The sequence below is a fragment of the Amaranthus tricolor genome, chromosome 16 (assembly GCF_026212465.1).
Source record: "Amaranthus tricolor cultivar Red isolate AtriRed21 chromosome 16, ASM2621246v1, whole genome shotgun sequence".
NCBI classification, from domain to species: Eukaryota; Viridiplantae; Streptophyta; class Magnoliopsida; order Caryophyllales; family Amaranthaceae; genus Amaranthus; species Amaranthus tricolor.
The window spans coordinates 15,379,778-15,402,728 of NC_080062.1; the positions used below are offsets into that span (position 1 = coordinate 15,379,778).

At 35.1% G+C, this 22,951-nt stretch overlaps 1 protein-coding gene across 1 annotated transcript in view; it reads left to right on the plus strand.

Annotated features, from left to right (window-relative positions):
• Positions 1–9,016: 9,016 nt before the first annotated feature.
• The window catches only part of LOC130802568 (uncharacterized), a 28,360-nt gene continuing 14,425 nt past the window's right edge, over positions 9,017–22,951 (plus strand). The window contains exons 1-4 of the mRNA XM_057666580.1: positions 9,017–9,392; positions 9,669–9,857; positions 10,304–14,986; positions 15,263–15,461. Coding sequence (XP_057522563.1) covers positions 9,017–9,392; positions 9,669–9,857; positions 10,304–14,986; positions 15,263–15,461 — 5,447 coding nt within the window. The remainder of the gene's footprint in view (positions 9,393–9,668; positions 9,858–10,303; positions 14,987–15,262; positions 15,462–22,951) is intronic.

Below are 22,951 nucleotides of genomic sequence, written 5' to 3' on the forward strand. Positions count from 1 at the left end.
ACAATGCTCATTGATCCTTGTTCATTCTTCATCATTCATTCATTATTGATCATTGCTCCTTGTTCATTCTTCATCATTCATTCTACAATGCTCATTGATCCTTGTTTATTCTTCATCGTTCATTCTTTATTGATCATTGATCCTTGTTCTTTCTTCATCGTTCATTCTTCAATGATCATTGATCCTTGTTCATTCGTCATCGTTCATTCTACAATGCTCATTGATCCTTGTTCATTCTTCATCGTTCATTGTTCATTGATCATTGATCCTTGTTCATTCTTCATCGTTTATTCTTCAATTGAACCTTGTTCATTTTTCATCATGCATTCATTATTGATCATTGATCCTTGTTCATTCTTCATCGTTCATTCTTCAATGATCATTGATCCTTGTTCATTCTTCATCATTCATTCATTATTGATTATTGCTCCTTGTTCATTCTTCATCCTTCATTCTACAATGCTTAATGATCCTTGTTCATTCTTCATCGTTCATTCATTATTGATCATTGATCCTTGTTCATTCTTCATCGTTCATTCTACAATGCTCATTGATCCTTGTTCATTCTTCATCGTTCATTGTTCATTGATAATTGATCCTTGTTCATTCTTAATCGTTCATTCTTCAATGATCATTGAACCTTGTTCATTCTTCGTCGTTCATTCTTCAATGATCATTGATCCTTGTTCATTCTTCATCGTTCATTCTTCAATGATCATTGATCCTTGTTCATTCTTCATCGTTCATTGTTCATTGATAATTGATCCTTGTTCATTCTTTATCGTTCATTCTTCAATGATCATTGAACCTTATTCATTCTTCGCCGTTCATTCTTCAATGATCATTGATCCTTGTTCATTCTTAATCGTTCATTCTTCAATGATCATTGAACCTTGTTCATTTTTCGTCGTTCATTCTTCAATGATCATTGATCCTTGTTCATTCTTCATCGTTCATTCTTCAATGATCATTGATCCTTGTTCATTCTTCATCATTCATTCATTATTGATTATTGCTCCTTGTTCATTCTTCAATGATCATTGAACCTTGTTCATTCTTCGTCGTTCATTCTTCAATGATCATTGATCCTTGTTCATTTTTCATCGTTCATTCTTCAATAATCATTGATCCTTGTTCATTCTACATCGTTCATTCTACAATGCTCAATGATCCTTGTTCATTCTTCATCGTTCATTCATTATTGATCATTGATCCTTGTTCATTCTTCATCGTTCATTCTACAATGCTCATTGATCCTTGTTCATTCTTCATTGTTCATTTATTATTGATCAATGATCCTTGTTCATTCTTCATCGTTTATTCTACAATGATCATTGCTCCTTGTTCATTCTTCATCGTTCATTCTACAATGCTCATAGATCCATGTTCATTCTTCATCGTTCATTCATTATTGATCACTGATTCTTATTCATTTTTCATCGTTCATTCTACAATGCTCATTGATCCTTGTTCATTCCTCATCATTCATTCATTATTGATCATTGCTCCTTGTTCATTCTTCATCATTCATTCTACAATGCTCATTGATCCTTGTTTATTCTTCATCGTTCATTCTTTATTGATCATTGATCCTTGTTCTTTCTTCATCGTTCATTTTTCAATGATCATTGATCCTTGTTCATTCTTCATCGTTCATTCTACAATGCTCATTGATCCTTGTTCATTCTTCATCGTTCATTGTTCATTGATCATTGATCCTTGTTCATTCTTCATCGTTCATTCTTCAATTGATCCTTGTTCATTTTTCATCGTTCATTCATTATTGATCATTGATCCTTGTTCATTCTTCATCGTTCATTCTTTAATGATTATTCATCCTTGTTCATTCTTCATCATTCATTCATTATTGATTATTGCTCCTTGTTCATTCTTCATCGTTCATTCTACAATGCTCAATGATCCTTCTTCATTCTTCATCGTTCATTCATTATTGATCATTGATCCTTCTTCATTCTTCATCATTCAATCTACAATGCTCATTGATCCTTGTTTATTCTTCATCGTTCATTCTTTATTGATCATTGATCCTTGTTCTTTCTTCATCGTTCATTCTTCAATGATCATTGATCCTTGTTCATTCTTAATCGTTCATTCTTCAATGATCATTGAACCTTGTTCATTTTTCGTCGTTCATTCTTCAATGATCATTGATCCTTGTTCATTCTTCATCGTTCATTCTTCAATGATCATTGATCCTTGTTCATTCTTCATCATTCATTCATTATTGATTATTGCTCCTTGTTCATTCTTCAATGATCATTGAACCTTGTTCATTCTTCGTCGTTCATTCTTCAATGATCATTGATCCTTGTTCATTTTTCATCGTTCATTCTTCAATAATCATTGATCCTTGTTCATTCTACATCGTTCATTCTACAATGCTCAATGATCCTTGTTCATTCTTCATCGTTCATTCATTATTGATCATTGATCCTTGTTCATTCTTCATCGTTCATTCTACAATGCTCATTGATCCTTGTTCATTCTTCATTGTTCATCGTTCATTGATAATTGATCCTTGTTCATTCTTTATTGTTCATTCTTCAATGCTCATTGATTCTTGTTCATTCTTCATTGTTCATTCATTATTGATCATTGATCCTTGTTCATTCTTCATCGTTCATTCTACAATGATCATTGCTCCTTGTTCATTCTACATCGTTCATTCTACAAAGGTCAATGATCCTTGTTCATTCTTCATCGTTCATTCATTATTGATCATTGATCCTTGTTCATTCTTCATCGTTCATTCTTTAATGATTATTCATCCTTGTTCATTCTTCATCATTCATTCATTATTGATTATTGCTCCTTGTTCATTCTTCATCGTTCATTCTACAATGCTCAATGATCCTTCTTCATTCTTCATCGTTCATTCATTATTGATCATTGATCCTTCTTCATTCTTCATCATTCAATCTACAATGCTCATTGATCCTTGTTTATTCTTCATCGTTCATTCTTTATTGATCATTGATCCTTGTTCTTTCTTCATCGTTCATTCTTCAATGATCATTGATCCTTGTTCATTCTTAATCGTTCATTCTTCAATGATCATTGAACCTTGTTCATTTTTCGTCGTTCATTCTTCAATGATCATTGATCCTTGTTCATTCTTCATCTTTCATTCTTCAATGATCATTGATCCTTGTTCATTCTTCATCATTCATTCATTATTGATTATTGCTCCTTGTTCATTCTTCAATGATCATTGAACCTTGTTCATTCTTCGTCGTTCATTCTTCAATGATCATTGATCCTTGTTCATTTTTCATCGTTCATTCTTCAATAATCATTGATCCTTGTTCATTCTACATCGTTCATTCTACAATGCTCAATGATCCTTGTTCATTCTTCATCGTTCATTCATTATTGATCATTGATCCTTGTTCATTCTTCATCGTTCATTCTACAATGCTCATTGATCCTTGTTCATTCTTCATTGTTCATCGTTCATTGATAATTGATCCTTGTTCATTCTTTATTGTTCATTCTTCAATGCTCATTGATCCTTGTTCATTCTTCATTGTTCATTCATTATTGATCATTGATCCTTGTTCATTCTTCATCGTTCATTCTACAATGATCAATGCTCCTTGTTCATTCTACATCGTTCATTCTACAAAGGTCAATGATCCTTGTTCATTCTTCATCGTTCATTCATTATTGATCATTGATCCTTGTTCATTCTTCATCGTTCATTCTACAATGCTCATTGATCCTTGTTCATTCTTCATTGTTCATTGTTCATTGATAATTGATCCTTGTTCATTCTTTATTGTTCATTCATCAATGATCATTGAACCTTGTTCATTCTTCGTCGTTCATTCTTCAATGATCATTGATCCTTGTTCATTCTTCATCATTCATTCATTATTGATCATTGCTCCTTGTTCATTCTTCATCGTTCATTCTACAATGCTCATTGATCCTTGTTCATTCATTATTGATCATTGATCCTTGTTCATTCTTCATCGTTCATTCTACAATGATCATTGCTCCTTGTTCATTCTTCATCGTTGATTCTACAATGCTCATTGATCCATGTTCATTCTTCATCGTTCATTCATTATTGATCATTGATTCTTATTCATTTTTCATCGTTCATTCTACAATGCTCATTGATCCTTGTTCATTCTTCATCATTCATTCATTATTGATCATTGCTCCTTGTTCATTCTTCATCATTCATTCTACAATGGTCATTGATCCTTTTTTATTCTTCATCGTTCATTCTTTATTGATCATTGCTCCTTGTTCATTCTTCATCGTTCATTCTACAATGCTCATTGATCCTTGTTCATTCTTCATTGTTCATTCATTATTGATCATTGATCCTTGTTCATTCTTCATCGTTCATTCTCCAATGATCATTGCTCCTTGTTCATTCTTCATCGTTCATTCTACAATGCTCATTGATCCTTGTTCATTCTTCATCATTCATTCATTATTGATCATTGCTCCTTGTTCATTCTTCATCATTCATTCTACAATGCTCATTGATCCTTGTTTATTCTTCATCGTTCATTCTTTATTGATCATTGATCCTTGTTCTTTCTTCATCGTTCATTCTTCAATGATCATTGATCCTTGTTCATTCTTCATCGTTCATTCTACAATGCTCATTGATCCTTGTTCATTCTTCATCGTTCATTGTTCATTGATCATTGATCCTTGTTCATTCTTCATCGTTCATTCTTCAATTGATCCTTGTTCATTTTTCATCGTTTATTCATTATTGATCATTGATCCTTGTTCATTCTTCATCGTTCATTCTTCAATGATCATTGAACCTTGTTCATTCTTCGCCGTTCATTCTTCAATGATCATTGATCCTTGTTCATTCTTCATCGTTCATTCTTCAATAATCATTGATCCTTGTTCATTCTACATCGTTCATTCTACAATGCTTAATATTCCTTGTTCATTCTTCATTGTTCATTGTTCATTGATCAATGATCCTTGTTCATTCTTCATCGTTCATTCTTCAATGATCATTGATCCTTGTTCATTCTTCATCGTTCATTGTTCATTGATAATTGATCCTTGTTCATTCTTAATCGTTCATTCTTCAATGATCATTGAACCTTGTTCATTCTTCGTCGTTCATTCTTCAATGATCAATGATCCTTGTTCATTCTTCATCGTTCATTCTTCAATAATCATTAATCCTTGTTCATTCTACATCGTTCATTCTACAATGCTCAATGATCCTTGTTCATTCTTCATCGTTCATTCATTATTGATCATTGATCCTTGTTTATTCTTCATCGTTCATTCTACAATGCTCATTGATCCTTGTTCATTCTTCATTGTTCATCGTTCATTGATAATTGATCCTTGTTCATTCTTTATTGTTCATTCTTCAATGCTCATTGATCCTTGTTCATTCTTCATTGTTCATTCATTATTGATCATTGATCCTTGCTCATTCTTCATCGTTCATTCTACAATGATCATTGCTCCTTGTTCATTCTACATCTTTCATTCTACAAAGGTCAATGATCCTTGTTCATTCTTCATCGTTCATTCATTATTGATCATTGATCCTTGTTCATTCTTCATCGTTCATTCTACAATGCTCATTGATCCTTGTTCATTCTTCATTGTTCATTGTTCATTGATAATTGATCCTTGTTCATTCTTTATTGTTCATTCATCAATGATCATTGAACCTTGTTCATTCTTCGTCGTTCATTCTTCAATGATCATTGATCCTTGTTCATTTTTCAATGATCATTGATCCTTGTTCATTCTTCAGCATTCATTCATTATTGATCATTGCTCCTTGTTCATTCTTCATCGTTCATTCTACAATGCTCATTGATCCTTGTTCATTCATTATTGATCATTGATCCTTGTTCATTCTTCATCGTTCATTCTACAATGATCATTGCTCCTTGTTCATTCTTCATCGTTCATTCTACAATGCTCATTGATCCTTGTTTATTCTTCATCGTTCATTCTTTATTGATCATTGATCCTTGTTCTTTCTTCATCGTTCATTCTTCAATGATCATTGATCCTTGTTCATTCTTCATCGTTCATTCTACAATGCTCAAAGATCCTTGTTCATTCTTCATCGTTCATTCATTATTGATCATTGATCCTTGTTCATTCTTCATCGTTCATTCTACAATGCTCATTGATCCTTGTTCATTCTTCATCATTCATTCATTATTGATCATTGCTCCTTGTTCATTCTTCATCATTCATTCTACAATGCTCATTGATCCTTGTTTATTCTTCATCGTTCATTGTTCATTGATCATTGATTCTTGTTCATTCTTCATCGTTCATTCTTCAATTGATCCTTGTTCATTTTTCATCGTTCATTCATTATTGATCATTGATCCTTGTTCATTCTTCATCGTTCATTCTACAATGGTCAATGATCCTTGTTCATTCTCCATCGTTCATTCATTATTGATAATTGATCCTTGTTCATTCTTTATTGTTCATTCTTCAATGATCATTGAACCTTGTTCATTCTTCGTCGTTCATTCATTATTGATCATTGATCCTTGTTCATTCTTTATTGTTCATTATTCAATGATCATTGAACCTTGTTCATTCTTCATCGTTCATTCATTATTGATCATTGATCCTTGTTCATTCTTCATCGTTCATTCTACAATGCTCATTGATCCTTGTTCATTCTTCATTGTTCATTGTTCAATGATAATTGATCCTTGTTCATTCTTTATTGTTCATTCTTCAAATATCATTGAACCTTGTTCATTCTTCGTCGTTCATTCTTCAATGATCATCCTTGTTCATTCATCATCGTTCATTCATTATTGATCATTGATCCTTGTTCATTCTTCATCGTTCATTCTACAATGCTCATTGATCCTTGTTCATTCTTCATCTTTCATTGTTCATTGATAATTGATCCTTGTTCATTCTTAATCGTTCATTCTTCAATGATCATTGAACCTTGTTCATTCTTCGTCGTTCATTCTTCAATGATCATTGATCCTTGTTCATTCTTCATCATTCATTCATTATTGATCATTGCTCCTTGTTCATTCTTCATCGTTCATTCTACAATGCTCATTGATCCTTGTTCATTCATTATTGATCATTATTCCTTGTTCATTCTTCATCGTTCATTCATTATTGATCATTATTCCTTGTTCATTCTTCATCGTTCATTCTACAATGCTCATTGATCCTTGTTCATTCTTCATTGTTCATTGTTCATTAATAATTGATCCTTGTTCATTCTTTATTGTTCATTCATCAATGATCATTGAACCTTGTTCATTCTTCGTCGTTCATTCTTCAATGATCATTGATCCTTGTTCATTCTTCAATGATCATTGATCCTTGTTCATTCTTCATCATTCATTCATTATTGATCATTGCTCCTTGTTCATTCTTCATCGTTCATTCTACAATGCTCATTGATCCTTGTTCATTCATTATTGATCATTGATCCTTGTTCATTCTTCATCGTTCATTCTACAATGATCATTGCTCCTTGTTCATTCTTCATCGTTCATTCTACAATGCTCATTGATCCTTGTTTATTCTTCATCGTTCATTCTTTATTGATCATTGATCCTTGTTCTTTCTTCATCGTTCATTCTTCAATGATCATTGATCCTTGTTCATTCTTCATCGTTCATTCTACAATGCTCAAAGATCCTTGTTCATTCTTCATCGTTCATTCATTATTGATCATTGATCCTTGTTCATTCTTTATTGTTCATTCTTCAATGATCATTGAACCTTGTTCATTCTTCGTCGTTCATTCATTATTGATCATTGATCCTTGTTCATTCTTTATTGTTCATTATTCAATGATCATTGAACCTTGTTCATTCTTCATCGTTCATTCATTATTGATCATTGATCCTTGTTCATTCTTCATCATTCATTCTACAATGCTCATTGATCCTTGTTTATTCTTCATCGTTCATTGTTCATTGATCATTGATCCTTGTTCATTCTTCATCGTTCATTCTTCAATTGATCCTTGTTCAGTTTTCATCGTTCATTCATTATTGATCATTGATCCTTGTTCATTCTTCATCGTTCATTCTACAATGGTCAATGATCCTTGTTCATTCTTCATCGTTCATTCATTATTGATAATTGATCCTTGTTCATTCTTTATTGTTCATTCTTCAATGATCATTGAACCTTGTTCATTCTTCGTCGTTCATTCATTATTGATCATTGATCCGTGTTCATTCTTTATTGTTCATTATTCAATGATCATTGAACCTTGTTCATTCTTCATCGTTCATTCATTATTGATCATTGATCCTTGTTCATTCTTCATCGTTCATTCTACAATGCTCATTGATCCTTGTTCATTCTTCATTGTTCATTGTTCATTGATAATTGATCCTTGTTCATTCTTTATTGTTCATTCTTCAAATATCATTGAACCTTGTTCATTCTTCGTCGTTCATTCTTCAATGATCATCCTTGTTCATTCATCATCGTTCATTCATTATTGATCATTGATCCTTGCTCATTCTTCATCGTTCATTCTACAATGCTCATTGATCCTTGTTCATTCTTCATCTTTCATTGTTCATTGATAATTGATCCTTGTTCATTCTTAATCGTTCATTCTTCAATGATCATTGAACCTTGTTCATTCTTCGTCGTTCATTCTTCAATGATCATTGATCCTTGTTCATTCTTCATCATTCATTCATTATTGATCATTGCTCCTTGTTCATTCTTCATCGTTCATTCTACAATGCTCATTGATCCTTGTTCATTCATTATTGATCATTATTCCTTGTTCATTCTTCATCGTTCATTCTACAATGATCATTGCTCCTTGTTCATTCTTCATCGTTCATTCTACAATGCTCATTGATCCATGTTCATTCTTCATCGTTCATTCATTATTGATCATTGATTTTTGTTCATTTTTCATCGTTCATTCTACAATGCTCAATGATCTTTGTTCATTCTTCATCGTTCATTCGTTATTGATCATTGATCCTTGTTCATTCTTGATACAAATATGGTATCAAAGACTCGGAACAGCACCAAGGGCCTGAAAGAACAAGACAGTGCATTGGACTTGTCATCTACGCCAAATGCACATATAACACGAAAGGCTCCCATAGATACTCCTCAACAATCAGCTATGGGCCTAAAAACAACTAGCAAGACCAAGGAAGCCAAGAACATCACAAGGAACAGCAACCAAGCTCCAACAGGACAGACAGACTCCAAGAATAGAGCCACAGAGCTACCTAGCAAACAGCTGACCTTGGTGAACCGCCTGAGTTCAGACCGGGATCACTTAGACCGGAAGGAGGGCTGGAATGACATCTCTCTACATGGGCCAAGCCACCAAGGGCCAAGGTTCTTACTAATAGTGCACCAGGAAGACAGTAGAGCAAGCTAAAGGAGGCTTGGTCACCGATTGGTAAATATCAGAAATTTGGCTAAGTGTTGAAGCCTTTCTGTTTGTTTTTGTTTAAGTAATTAGCCACGTGTATTTGTTAGTTAATTGTAACGGCTAGTCTAGATCCCAAAGCCTATAAATATATGGGCCCTCATTGTAATAAACACGCTTAGACATTGTTTTGAATATCAATAATACTTGAGGTATTTTTCAGAAAAAGGATTTTTCTGAGTTTTGAAGTTTGTTTGCAAACTTCTTCAAGGGGTTGCGGAGCAGCCTTTTGGCCGGAGGGAAGTCTTATCACGGAGTGGTTTGAGTTCTCAAAGGCACCCAGCAATCAAGGTTTTATCATCCTTGCATTGTTTCTATCCTAGTTCGCCCATAGTTTACGTTTCACGGTGTTTGTTTCCCCCTCATCAGAAAAACAAGAAACTCTTTCTTGGTTGTTTTTGTGAGTCAGTGTGTGTGTTCATTGGATTTCTGAGTGTTTGAGTGTTCCCTTGATCAAGATAATTGTCTTATCTTCATCCTTGCACTACACCCAACAATTCCCACCCTTGAACACGCATCAACTTGGTATCAGAGCCCAGCCACGAATTGGGCAAAGATAGCACATATTGAGTTTCTGAGGAAAGAGGTTTCATTATTTCTGGGCATTTCAAAGGCAGCAGCATTTGGCGATTTTGAAGCATCGTGGAATTTTTCAATCAATCATTGAATTCACGACATTCAGGGAGTGATCTTCCTATTTCATTTTCATTATCATTCATTTGTTTTTCATTAATTCGTATTGTCATACATAGAAGATTTATTAAATTTCTGAAATTGGGATTCTTGCATTTTCGTTTTTCGCATACATTTCATAATCATCATTTTCGTGCATTGCTGGTATTATAGCTGTCTCTGGTCGAGTGGATATGACCATGGAGGAAAGATTTGGGATATTAGAAGAAAATATGAGATTAGTCATACAAACTCTGAATCAATTAAGGATCGACAATCAACAAGATAGAACACCAAACCCTAATTTGCGACCCTACGAAGATAGAACGGTTAAAATTGATATCCCTGAATTCGATGGACATTCCTATGACCCTGGGAAATATCTTGAATGGGAAGATCGAATGGACAATTACTTTGAATTCAAGAACACGCCCCCAGACCAACAGTACAAACTAGCTAAGGTTAAGTTGATTAAATCGGCTGCCATATGGCTCGAGGGAGTGCAGAAACGTAGAGTCAGGGAAGAGAGGGGTAGGATTAATTCTTGGACCAAACTCAAGAAGCACATGAGAAGGAAGTATGTCCCTACCTCATACAAACAACAGCAGTACATCCAACTAAATGCCATGAAACAGGGAACGAAATCTGTGGATGAGTATCGAAATGAGTGGGAAAGGTTGTATGTGCTTTGTGACCCCCATGAAACTGAAGAGATGAGAGTGGGAAGGTTCATAGCTGGGCTGAGGGAGGAAATCAGGGATAGGCTTATGACTACACCTGACCTCATAGTGCACATAGCCAGTTTGCAGGCTGTGGAGATTGAGAGACAAATCAATAGGGCAGCCCACTCCCAAACCAGAGGCACAAGGACCTACACCCCTAGGAATACGAGCACCATCCCTGCACCTAAGAGAGATATCCAGAACAGTGGGCCAAGAGCCAACACCACAAGAGTAGACCCACCCACAAACCCCAAGGATGTGGTATGTTTTAAATGCAATGGGAGAGGACACTATAAGAGGGATTGTCCTAATGCTAGAGCCTTTACTATGAGGGAGTGGAATGAAATTAGGCAAGATACTAGGCCAAAGAAGATCTTAGTTGCCCAGAATGGTCAGGAAGAGGAGATTCACCCCCCAAATTTGAGTGATGATGATGGCACCTATATAAGGGATGATGAGGGAAACTTACAGAGGTTTGAGGGGAGCACTGAAGAGGATGAAAATGAGGAGCTGGAGAGAGTGTTGCTTGAGGAGGAGCACATGAGTCAGGTCATTAGAAGGAGCTTTCACACTACACCCTTAGCAAGGAAGTCTGACCAAAGGGAAAACATTTTTCAAACAAAGTGTAAAGTGCAGGGGAAGGTTTGTGACCTTATCATTGACAGTGGGAGTGAGTCCAACTGTGTAAGCAAACAACTTGTGGATGAGCTAAACCTTGACACTAAACCCCACCCCAATCCATATAAAATGAAATGGTTAGACAACAAAGCTAGTGGTTCAGTACATAGACAATGCTTAGTGAGTCTCACCTTAGGATCCTACACTGATGAAGTTATGTGTGATGTATTGGATATGGAGGCTTGCCATTTATTGCTGGGCAGGCCCTGGCAGTATGACAAACAAACCATACACAATGGCTACACTAACACTTATACACTTGAGCATAATGGGAAGAAAAAGGAGCTGGTACCTCTACCTCCACATAAGGCTGTTCCCCCTAAACCATCTAAAGCACCCATACACTTGATGACCAGAAAAGAGTGTGAAAGGGAGATTGAACAGGAGGAAGAACTATACCTGTTGATCACTAAGGAAGTGCAGGACACCACACCTATACCCTCTGAGCTGAACAGTCTCCTGGGTCAGTATAGGGATGTTTTCCCAGATGAGTTAACCCCTGGTCTACCTCCTGTGAGGGGTGTTGAACACCAAATAGATTTGATTCCAGGAGCTAGCTTGCCTAACAAACCTGCTTATAGATCCAACCCCAAAGAAACCAAGGAATTGCAGAGACAGGTGGATGAGTTAATGCAAAGGGGCTATGTTAGGGAAAGTTTGAGTCCATGCGCTGTGCCCACCCTGTTGGTACCCAAAAAAGATGGCACGTGGAGAATGTGCATTGACAGTAGAAGCATGAATAATATAACTATTAAGTATAGGTTCCCTATACCTAGAATTGATGATATGTTAGATGAGTTGGGAGGTTCAGAGTGGTTCAGCAAGATAGATTTAAGAAGTGGATACCACCAAATACGCATGAAACAGGGAGATGAATGGAAAACTGCATTCAAGACCAAGTATGGGCTTTATGAATGGCTTGTGATGCCCTTTGGCTTGACTGGAGCTCCTAGCACCTTCATGAGGTTGATGAATGAGGTGCTTAGACCCTTCTTAGGAAAATTCATTGTGGTTTACTTAGATGACATACTAGTTTACAGCAAGGAGATCACAGAACACCTCAATCACCTTCAACAATTATTTGAAGTTCTAAGGAAACAGAGACTTTATGCAAAATTAGAAAAATGCAGCTTCCTTCTTTCAAAGGTCAGTTTCTTGGGTTATATAGTGGGGAAGGAAGGAGTTAGAGTTGATCCTGCAAAGGTCAAGGCTATACAAGAATGGCCCACACCCACTACCCTTACACAAGTGAGATCATTCCATGGGCTGGCTTCATTTTATAGAAGGTTCATCAAAAATTTCAGCTCTGTTTTAGCCCCAGTAACAGAGTGCACAAAACAGGGGAAATTTGAGTGGACACCGGCTGCACAGAGGGCCTTTGAGACCCTTAAGGACATGATGTGTAAAGCTCCCATACTTAAGCTTCCTGATTTTGCCAAACCCTTTGAGCTAAAGTGTGATGCTAGTGGGGTAGGAATTGGAGCAGTTTTGGTACAAGAGGGTAGACCCATAGCCTTTTTCAGTGAGAAGCTGAATCATAGCAGGTTGAATTATTCCACATATGATAAGGAATTTTATGCAATTGTTAGGGCCTTTGAACACTGGTCTCATTACCTAAGAATTCAACCATTTGTGTTGCACACAGACCATGAGTCCTTGAAGCACATCAATAGCCAGCACAAACTGAACAGTAGGCATGCTAGGTGGGTGGAGTTCATGCAAACGTTTGATTTCTCAGCTAGATACAAGGTGGGAAAGACCAATGTAATAGCAGATGCCCTTAGTAGGAAGCACAGCTTGCTTGGGATAGTAGGATCTAGGATTTTAGGCTTTGAATTCATCAAAGATCAATACTCTGCTTGCTCTGATTTCTCTAAAATTTATCAGTCTTGCAAAGACAGACCTCAAGGATTATTTAGCATTCACCAAGGCTTTTTGTTCAAGGGTAATAGGTTATGCATACCAAAGCTTCCCCTCAGATCTGTTTTGGTAAAAGAGGTGCATGAGGGAAGCATAGCAGGCCATTTTGGAATACAGAAAACATTAGATATGCTTGCTAAACACTTCTATTGGCCCAAGATGCTTGGCATAGCGGGCAAACATGTTTTAAAATGTGAGCCTTGCCTTAAGGCTAAGGTAACTTTTCACAAAGGGGAATATATACCCTTACCTATTGCACACAAGCCTTGGGAACACATTAGTATGGATTTTGTGATGGCTTTGCCTAAGACAAGAAGGGGAAAAGATGCTATAATGGTTGTTGTAGATAGATTTTCAAAGATGTCTCATTTTATTGCATGCACTAAAGTGGATGATGCACAACATATTGCAAAATTGTTCTTTGCTGAAATTGTGAGATTGCATGGCATACCCAAAACTATTGTCTCAGACAGAGACAGTAAGTTCCTAAGCCATTTTTGGAGGAGTTTATGGAAGATGTTGGGCACTAAACTATTGTTTAGTACCGCCTACCACCCACAAACGGATGGCCAAACAGAAGTCACTAACAGGACACTAGGCACTCTGCTCAGAATTTTGGTAAAGGATAACATTAGGGAATGGGACTTAAAGCTTTGTTATGCTGAATTTGCATATAACAGAGCACCCAGTCATGCTACCAAATTCACACCATTTGAATGTGTTTATCGCATCAACCCTTTACTTCCTGTATCTCTCATTAATTTACCTATGTGTGACAGCAAAGGAATAGGAGCTGAGGAGATGATCAAGCAAATGGAAGCAGTACACAAGCAAGTGCATGATAACCTGGAAAGCACAAGCGCAAAGTATAAAAAGAAAGCAGACAAGCACATGAGAATCAAACAAGCCATCAAAGAAGGAGATCTTGTATGGGTATACTTGAGGAAAGAAAGATTCCCCCAGCTCAGGAAAAACAAATTCACGCCCAGAGCCATAGGCCTTTACCCAGTAAAGAAGAAATATGGGGAGAATGCATTTGAAGTTCAGAACCCAGCAGAGTATAATATCTCCCACACATTCAACGTAGGAGACTTGACTCTATATGAACCTGCACAAGAATTGAGGACAATTCTCTCCCAAGAGGGAGGAGTTGATACAAATATGGTATCAAAGACTCGGAACAGCACCAAGGGCCTGAAGGAACAAGACAGTGCATTGGACTTGTCATCTACGCCAAATGCACATATAACACGAAGGGCTCCCATAGATACTCCTCAACAATCAGTTATGGGCCTAAAAACAACTAGCAAGACCAAGGAAGCCAAGAACATCACAAGAAACAGCAACCAAGCTCCAACAGGACAGACAGACTCCAAGAACAGAGCCACAGAGCTACCTAGCAAACAGCTGACCTTGGTGAACCGCCTGAGTTCAGACCGGGATCACTTAGACCGGAAGGAGGGCTGGAATGGCATCTCTCTACATGGGCCAAGCCACCAAGGGCCAAGGTTCTTACTAATAGTGCACCAGGAAGACAGTAGAGCAAGCTAAAGGAGGCCTGGTCACCGATTGGTAAATATCAGAAATTTGGCTAAGTGTTGAAGCCTTTCTGTTTGTTTTTGTTTAAGTAATTAGCCACGTGTATTTGTTAGTTAATTATAACGGCTAGTCTAGATCCCAAAGCCTATAAATATATGGGCTCTCATTGTAATAAACACGCTTAGACATTGTTTTGAATATCAATAATACTTGAGGTATTTTTCAGAAAAAGGATTTTTCTGAGTTTTGAAGTTTGTTTGCAAACTTCTTCAAGGGGTTGCGGAGCAGCCTTTTGGCCGGAGGGAAGTCTTATCACGGAGTGGTTTGAGTTCTAAAAGGCACCCAGCAATCAAGGTTTTATCATCCTTGCATTGTTTCTATCCTAGTTCGCCCATAGTTTACGTTTCACGGTGTTTGTTTCCCCCTAATCAGAAAAACAAGAAACTCTTTCTTGGTTGTTTGTGTGAGTCAGTGTGTGTGTTCATTGGATTTCTGAGTGTTTGAGTGTTCCCTTGATCAAGATAATTGTCTTATCTTCATCCTTGCACTACACCCAACAATTCCCACCCTTGAACACGCATCAACTCTTCATCGTTCATTCTACAATGCTCATTGATCCTTGTTCATTCTTCATCGTTCATTGTTCATTGATAATTGATCCTTGTTCATTCTTTATCGTTCAATCTTAAATGATCATTGAACCTTGTTCATTCTTCGTCGTTCATTCTTCAATGATCATTGATCCTTGTTCATACTTCATCGTTCATTCTTAAATGATCATTGATCCTTGTTCATTCTTCTTCATTCATTCATTATTGATCATTGCTCCTTGTTCATTCTTCATCATTCATTCTACAATGCTCAATGATCCTTGTTCATTCTTCATCGTTCATTCATTATTGATCATTGATCCTTGTTCATTCTTCATCGTTCATTCTACAATGCTCATTGATCCTTGTTCATTCTTCATCGTTCATTGTTCATTGATCATTGATCCTTGTTCATTCTTCATCGTTCATTCTTCAATAATCATTGATCCTTGTTCATTCTACATCGTTCATTCTACAATGCTTAATGTTCCTTGTTCATTCTTCATTGTTCATTGTTCATTGATCAATGATCCTTGTTCATTCTTCATCGTTCATTCTACAATGCTCATTGATCCTTGTTCATTCTTCATCGTTCATTGTTCATTGATCATTGATCCTTGTTCATTCTTCATCGTTCATTCTTCAATGATCATTGATCCTTGTTCATTCTTCATCATTCATTCATTATTGATAATTGCTCCCTGTTCATTCTTCATCGTTCATTCTACAATGCTCATTGATCCTTGTTCATTCATTATTGATCATTGATCCTTGTTCATTCTTCATCGTTCATTCTACAATGATCATTGCTCCTTGTTCATTCTTCATCATTCAATCTACAATGCTTAATGTTCCTTGTTCATTCTTCATTGTTCATTGTTCATTGATCAATGATGCTTGTTCATTCTTCATCGTTCATTCTTCAATGATCATTGATACTTGTTCATTCTTCATCGTTCATTGTTCATTGATAATTGATCCTTGTTCATTCTTAATCGTTCATTCTTCAATGATCATTGAACCTTGTTCATTCTTCGTCGTTCATTCTTCAATGATCATTGATCCTTGTTCATTCTTCATCGTTCATTCTACAATGCTCATTGATCCTTGTTCATTCCTCATCGTTCATTGTTCATTGATAATTGATCCTTGTTCATTCTTAATCGTTCATTCTTCAATGATCATTGAACCTTGTTCATTCTTCGTCGTTCATTCTTCAATGATCATTGATCCTTGTTCATTCTTCATCGTTCATTCTTCAATAATTATTGATCCTTGTTCATTCTACATCGTTCATTCTACAATGCTTAATGTTCCTTGTTCATTTTTCATTGTTCATTGTTCATTGATCAATGATCCTTGTTCATTCTACAATGCTCATTGATCCTTGTTCATTCTTCATTGTTCATTGTTCATTGATAATTGATCCTTGTTCATTCTTTATTGTTCATTCATCAATGATCATTGAACCTTGTTCATTCTTCGTCGTTCATTCTTCAATGATCATTGATCCTTGTTCATTCTTCATCGTTCATTCTTCAATGATCATTGATCCTTGTTCATTCTTCATCATTCATTCATTATTGATAATTGCTCCCTGTTCATTCTTCATCGTTCATTCTACAATGCACATTGATCCTTGTTCATTCATTATTGATCATTGATCCTTGTTCATTCTTCATCGTTCATTCTACAATGATCATTGCTCCTTGTTCATTCTTCATCATTCATTCTACAATGCTTAATGTTCCTTGTTCATTCTTCATTGTTCATTGTTCATTGATCAATGATGCTTGTTCATTCTTCATCGTTCATTCTTCAATGATCATTGATACTTGTTCATTCTTCATCGTTCATTGTTCATTGATAATTGATCCTTGTTCATTCTTAATCGTTCATTCTTCAATGATCATTGAACCTTGTTCATTCTTCGTCGTTCATTCTTCAATGATCATTGATCCTTGTTCATTCTTCATCGTTCATTCTTCAATGATCATTGATCCTTGTTCATTCTTCATCATTCATTCATTATTGATTATTGCTCCTTGTTCATTCTTCATCGTTCATTCTACAATGCTCAATGATCCTTGTTCATTCTTCATTGTTCATTCATTATTGATCATTGATCCTTGTTATTTCTTCATCGTTCATTCTACAATGCTCATTGATCCTTGTTCATTCTTCATCGTTCATTGTTCATTGATAATTGATCCTTGTTCATTCTTAATCGTTCATTCTTCAATGATCATTGAATCTTGTTCATTCTTCGTCGTTCATTCTTCAATGATCATTGATCCTTGTTCATTCTTCATCGTTCATTCTTCAATAATCATTTATCCTTGTTCATTCTACATCGTTCATTCTACAATGCTCAATGATCCTTCTTCATTCTTCATCGTTCATTCATTATTGATCATTGATCCTTGTTCATTCTACAATGCTCATTGATCCTTGTTCATTCTTCATTGTTCATTGTTCATTGATAATTGATCCTCGTTCATTCTTTATTGTTCATTCATCAATGATCATTGAACCTTGTTCATTCTTCGTCGTTCATTCTTCAATGATCATTGATCCTTGTTCATTCTTCATCGTTCATTCTTCAATGATCATTGATCCTTGTTCATTCTTCATCATTCATTCATTATTGATCATTGCTCCTTGTTCATTCTTCATCGTTCATTCTACATTGTTCATTGATCCTTGTTCATTAATTATTGATCATTGATCCTTGTTCATTCTTCATCGTTCATTCTACAATGATCATTGCTCCTTGTTCATTCTTCATCGGTCATTCTACAATGCTCATTGATCCATGTTCATTCTTCATCGTTCATTCATTATTGATCATTGATTCTTATTCATTTTTCATCGTTCATTCTACAATGCTCATTGATCCTTGTTCATTCTTCATCGTTCATTCTTCAATGATCGTTGATCCTTGTTCATTCTACATCGTTCATTCTACAATGCTCATTGATCCTTGTTCATTCTTCATCGTTCATTCTTCAATGATCATTGATCCTTGTTCATTCTACATCGTTCATTCTACAATGCTCAATGATCCTTGTTCATTCTTCATCGTTCATTCTACAATGATCATTGCTCCTTGTTCATTCTTCATCGTTTATTCTACAATGCTCATTGATCCTTGTTCATTCTTCATCATTCATTCATTATTGATCATTGCTCCTTGTTAATTCTTCATCATTCATTCTACAATGCTCATTGATCCTTGTTTATTCTTCATCGTTCATTCTTTATTGATCATTGATCCTTGTTCTTTCTTCATCGTTCATTCTTCAATGATCATTGATCCTTGTTCATTCTTCATCGTTCATTGTTCATTGATCATTGATCCTTGTTCATTCTTCATCGTTCATTCTTCAATTGATCCTTGTTCATTTTTCATCGTTCATTCATTATTGATCATTGATCCTTGTTCATTCTTCATCGTTCATTCTTCAATGATCATTGATCCTTGTTCATTCTTCACCATTCATTCATTATTGATTATTGCTCCTTGTTCATTCTTCATCCTTCATTCTACAATGCTCAATGATCCTTGTTCATTCTTCATCGTTCATTCATTATTGATCATTAATCCTTGTTCATTCTTCATCGTTCATTCTACAATGCTCATTGATCCTTGTTCATTCTTCATCGTTCATTGTTCATTGATAATTGATCCTTGTTCATTCTTAATCGTTCATTCTTCAATGATCATTGAACCTTGTTCATTCTTCGTCGTTCATTCTTCAATGATCATTGATCGTTGTTCATTCTTCATCGTTCATTCTTCAATAATCATTGATCCTTGTTCATTCTACATCGTTCATTCTACAATGCTTAATATTCCTTGTTCATTCTTCATTGTTCATTGTTCATTGATCAATGATCCTTGTTCATTCTTCATCGTTCATTCTTCAATGATCATTGATCCTTGTTCATTCTTCATCGTTCATTGTTCATTGATAATTGATCCTTGTTCATTCTTAATCGTTCATTCTTCAATGATCATTGAACCTTGTTCATTCTTCGTCGTTCATTCTTCAATGATCATTGATCCTTGTTCATTCTTCATCGTTCATTCTTCAATAATCATTGATCCTTGTTCATTCTACATCGTTCATTCTACAATGCTCAATGATCCTTGTTCATTCTTCATCGTTCATTCATTATTGATCATTGATCCTTATTCATTCTTCATCGTTCATTCTACAATGCTCATTGATCCTTGTTCATTCTTCATTGTTCATCGTTCATTGATAATTGATCCTTGTTCATTCTTTATTGTTCATTCTTCAATGCTCATTGACCCTTGTTCATTCTTCATTGTTCATTCATTATTGATCATTGATCCTTCTTCATTCTTCATCGTTCATTCTACAATGATCATTGCTCCTTGTTCATTCTACATCGTTCATTCTACAAAGGTCAATGATCCTTGTTCATTCTTCATCGTTCATTCATTATTGATCATTGATCCTTGTTCATTCTTCATCGTTCATTCTACAATGCTCATTGATCCTTGTTCATTCTTCATTGTTCATTGTTCATTGATAATTGATCCTTGTTCATTCTTTATTGTTCATTCATCAATGACCATTGAACCTTGTTCATTCTTCGTCGTTCATTCTTCAATGATCATTGATCCTTGTTCATTCTTCAATGATCATTGATCCTTGTTTATTCTTCATCATTCATTCATTATTGATCATTGCTCCTTGTTCATTCTTCATCGTTCATTCTACAGTGCTCAATGATCCTTGTTCATTCATTATTGATCATTGATCCTTGTTCATTCTTCATCGTTCATTCTACAATGATCATTGCTCCTTGTTCATTCTTTATCGTTCATTCTATAATGCTCATTGATCCATGTTCATTCTTCATCGTTCATTCATTATTGATCATTGATTCTTATTCATTTTTCATCGTTCATTCTACAATGCTCATTGATCCTTGTTCTTTCTTCATCATTCATTCATTATTGATCATTGCTCCTTGTTCATTCTTCATCATTCATTCTACAATGCTCATTGATCCTTGTTTATTCTTCATCGTTCATTCTTTATTGATCATTGATCCTTGTTCTTTCTTCATCGTTCATTCTTCAATGATCATTGATCCTTGTTCATTCTTCATCGTTCATTCTACAATGCTCAAAGATCCTTGTTCATTCTTCATCGTTCATTCATTATTGATCATTGATCCTTGTTCATTCTTCATCGTTCATTCTACAACGCTCATTGATCCTTGTTCATTCTTCATCATTCATTCATTATTGATCATTGCTCCTTGTTCATTCTTCATCATTCATTCTACAATGCTCATTGATCCTTGTTTATTCTTCATCGTTCATTGTTCATTGATCATTGATCCTTGTTCATTCTTCATCGTTCATTCTTCAATTGATCCTTGTTCATTTTTCATCGTTCATTCATTATTGATCATTGATCCTTGTTCATTCTTCATCGTTCATTCTACAATGGTTAATGATCCTTGTTCATTCTTCATCGTTCATTCATTATTGATAATTGATCCTTGTTCATTCTTTATTGTTCATTCTTCAATGATCATTGAACCTTGTTCATTCTTCGTCGTTCATTCATTATTGATCATTGATCCTTGTTCATTCTTTATTGTTCATTATTCAATGATCATTGAAACTTGTTCATTCTTCATCGTTCATTCATTATTGATCATTGATCCTTGTTCATTCTTCATCCTTCATTCTACAATGCTCATTGATCCTTGTTCATTCTTCATTGTTCATTGTTCATTGATAATTGATCCTTGTTCATTCTTTATTATTCATTCTTCAAATATCATTGAACCTTGTTCATTCTTCATCGTTCATTCTTCAATGATCATCCTTGTTCATTCATCATCGTTCATTCATTATTGATCATTGATCCTTGTTCATTCTTCATCGTTCATTCTACAATGCTCATTGATCCTTGTTCATTCTTCATCTTTCATTGTTCATTGATAATTGATCCTTGTTCATTCTTAATCGTTCATTCTTCAATGATCATTGAACCTTGTTCATTCTTCGTCGTTCATTCTTCAATGATCATTGATCCTTGTTCATTCTTCATCGTTCATTCTACAATGATCATTGATCCTTGTTCATTCTTCATCATTTATTCATTATTGATCATTGCTCCTTGTTCATTCTTCATCGTTCATTCTTTAATGATCATTGAACCTTGTTCATTCTTCGCCGTTCATTCTTCAATGATCATTGATCCTTGTTCATTCTTCATCGTTCATTCTTCAATAATCATTGATCCTTGTTCATTCTACATCGTTCATTCTACAATGCTTAATATTCCTTGTTCATTCTTCATTGTTCATTGTTCATTGATCAATGATCCTTGTTCATTCTTCATCGTTCATTCTTCAATGATCATTGATCCTTGTTCATTCTTCATCGTTCATTGTTCATTGATAATTGATCCTTGTTCATTCTTAATCGTTCATTCTTCAATGATCATTGAACCTTGTTCATTCTTCGTCGTTCAATCTTCAATGATCATTGATCATTGTTCATTCTTCATCGTTCATTCTTCAATAATCATTGATCCTTGTTCATTCTACATCGTTCATTCTACAATGCTCAATGATCCTTGTTCATTCTTCATCGTTCATTCATTATTGATCATTGATCCTTGTTCATTCTTCATCGTTCATTCTACAATGCTCATTGATCCTTGTTCATTCTTCATTGTTCATCGTTCATTGATAATTGATCCTTGTTCATTCTTCATTGTTCATTCTTCAATGCTCATTGATCCTTGTTCATTCTTCATTGTTCATTCATTATTGATCATTGATCCTTGTTCATTCTTCATCGTTCATTCTACAATGATCATTGCTCCTTGTTGATTCTACATCGTTCATTCTACAAAGGTCAATGATCCTTGTTCATTCTTCATCGTTCATTCATTATTGATCATTGATCCTTGTTCATTCTTCATCGTTCATTCTACAATGCTCATTGATCCTTGTTCATTCTTCATTGTTCATTGTTCATTGATAATTGATCCTTGTTCATTCTTTATTGTTCATTCATCAATGATCATTGAACCTTGTTCATTCTTCGTCGTTCATTCTTCAATGATCATTGATCCTTGTTCATTCTTCAATGATCATTGATCCTTGTTCATTCTTCATCATTCATTCATTATTGATCATTGCTCCTTGTTCATTCTTCATCGTTCATTCTACAATGCTCAATGATCCTTGTTCATTCATTATTGATCATTTATCCTTGTTCATTCTTCATCGTTCATTCTACAATGATCATTGCTCCTTGTTCATTCTTCATCGTTCATTCTACAATGCTCATTGATCCATGTTCATTC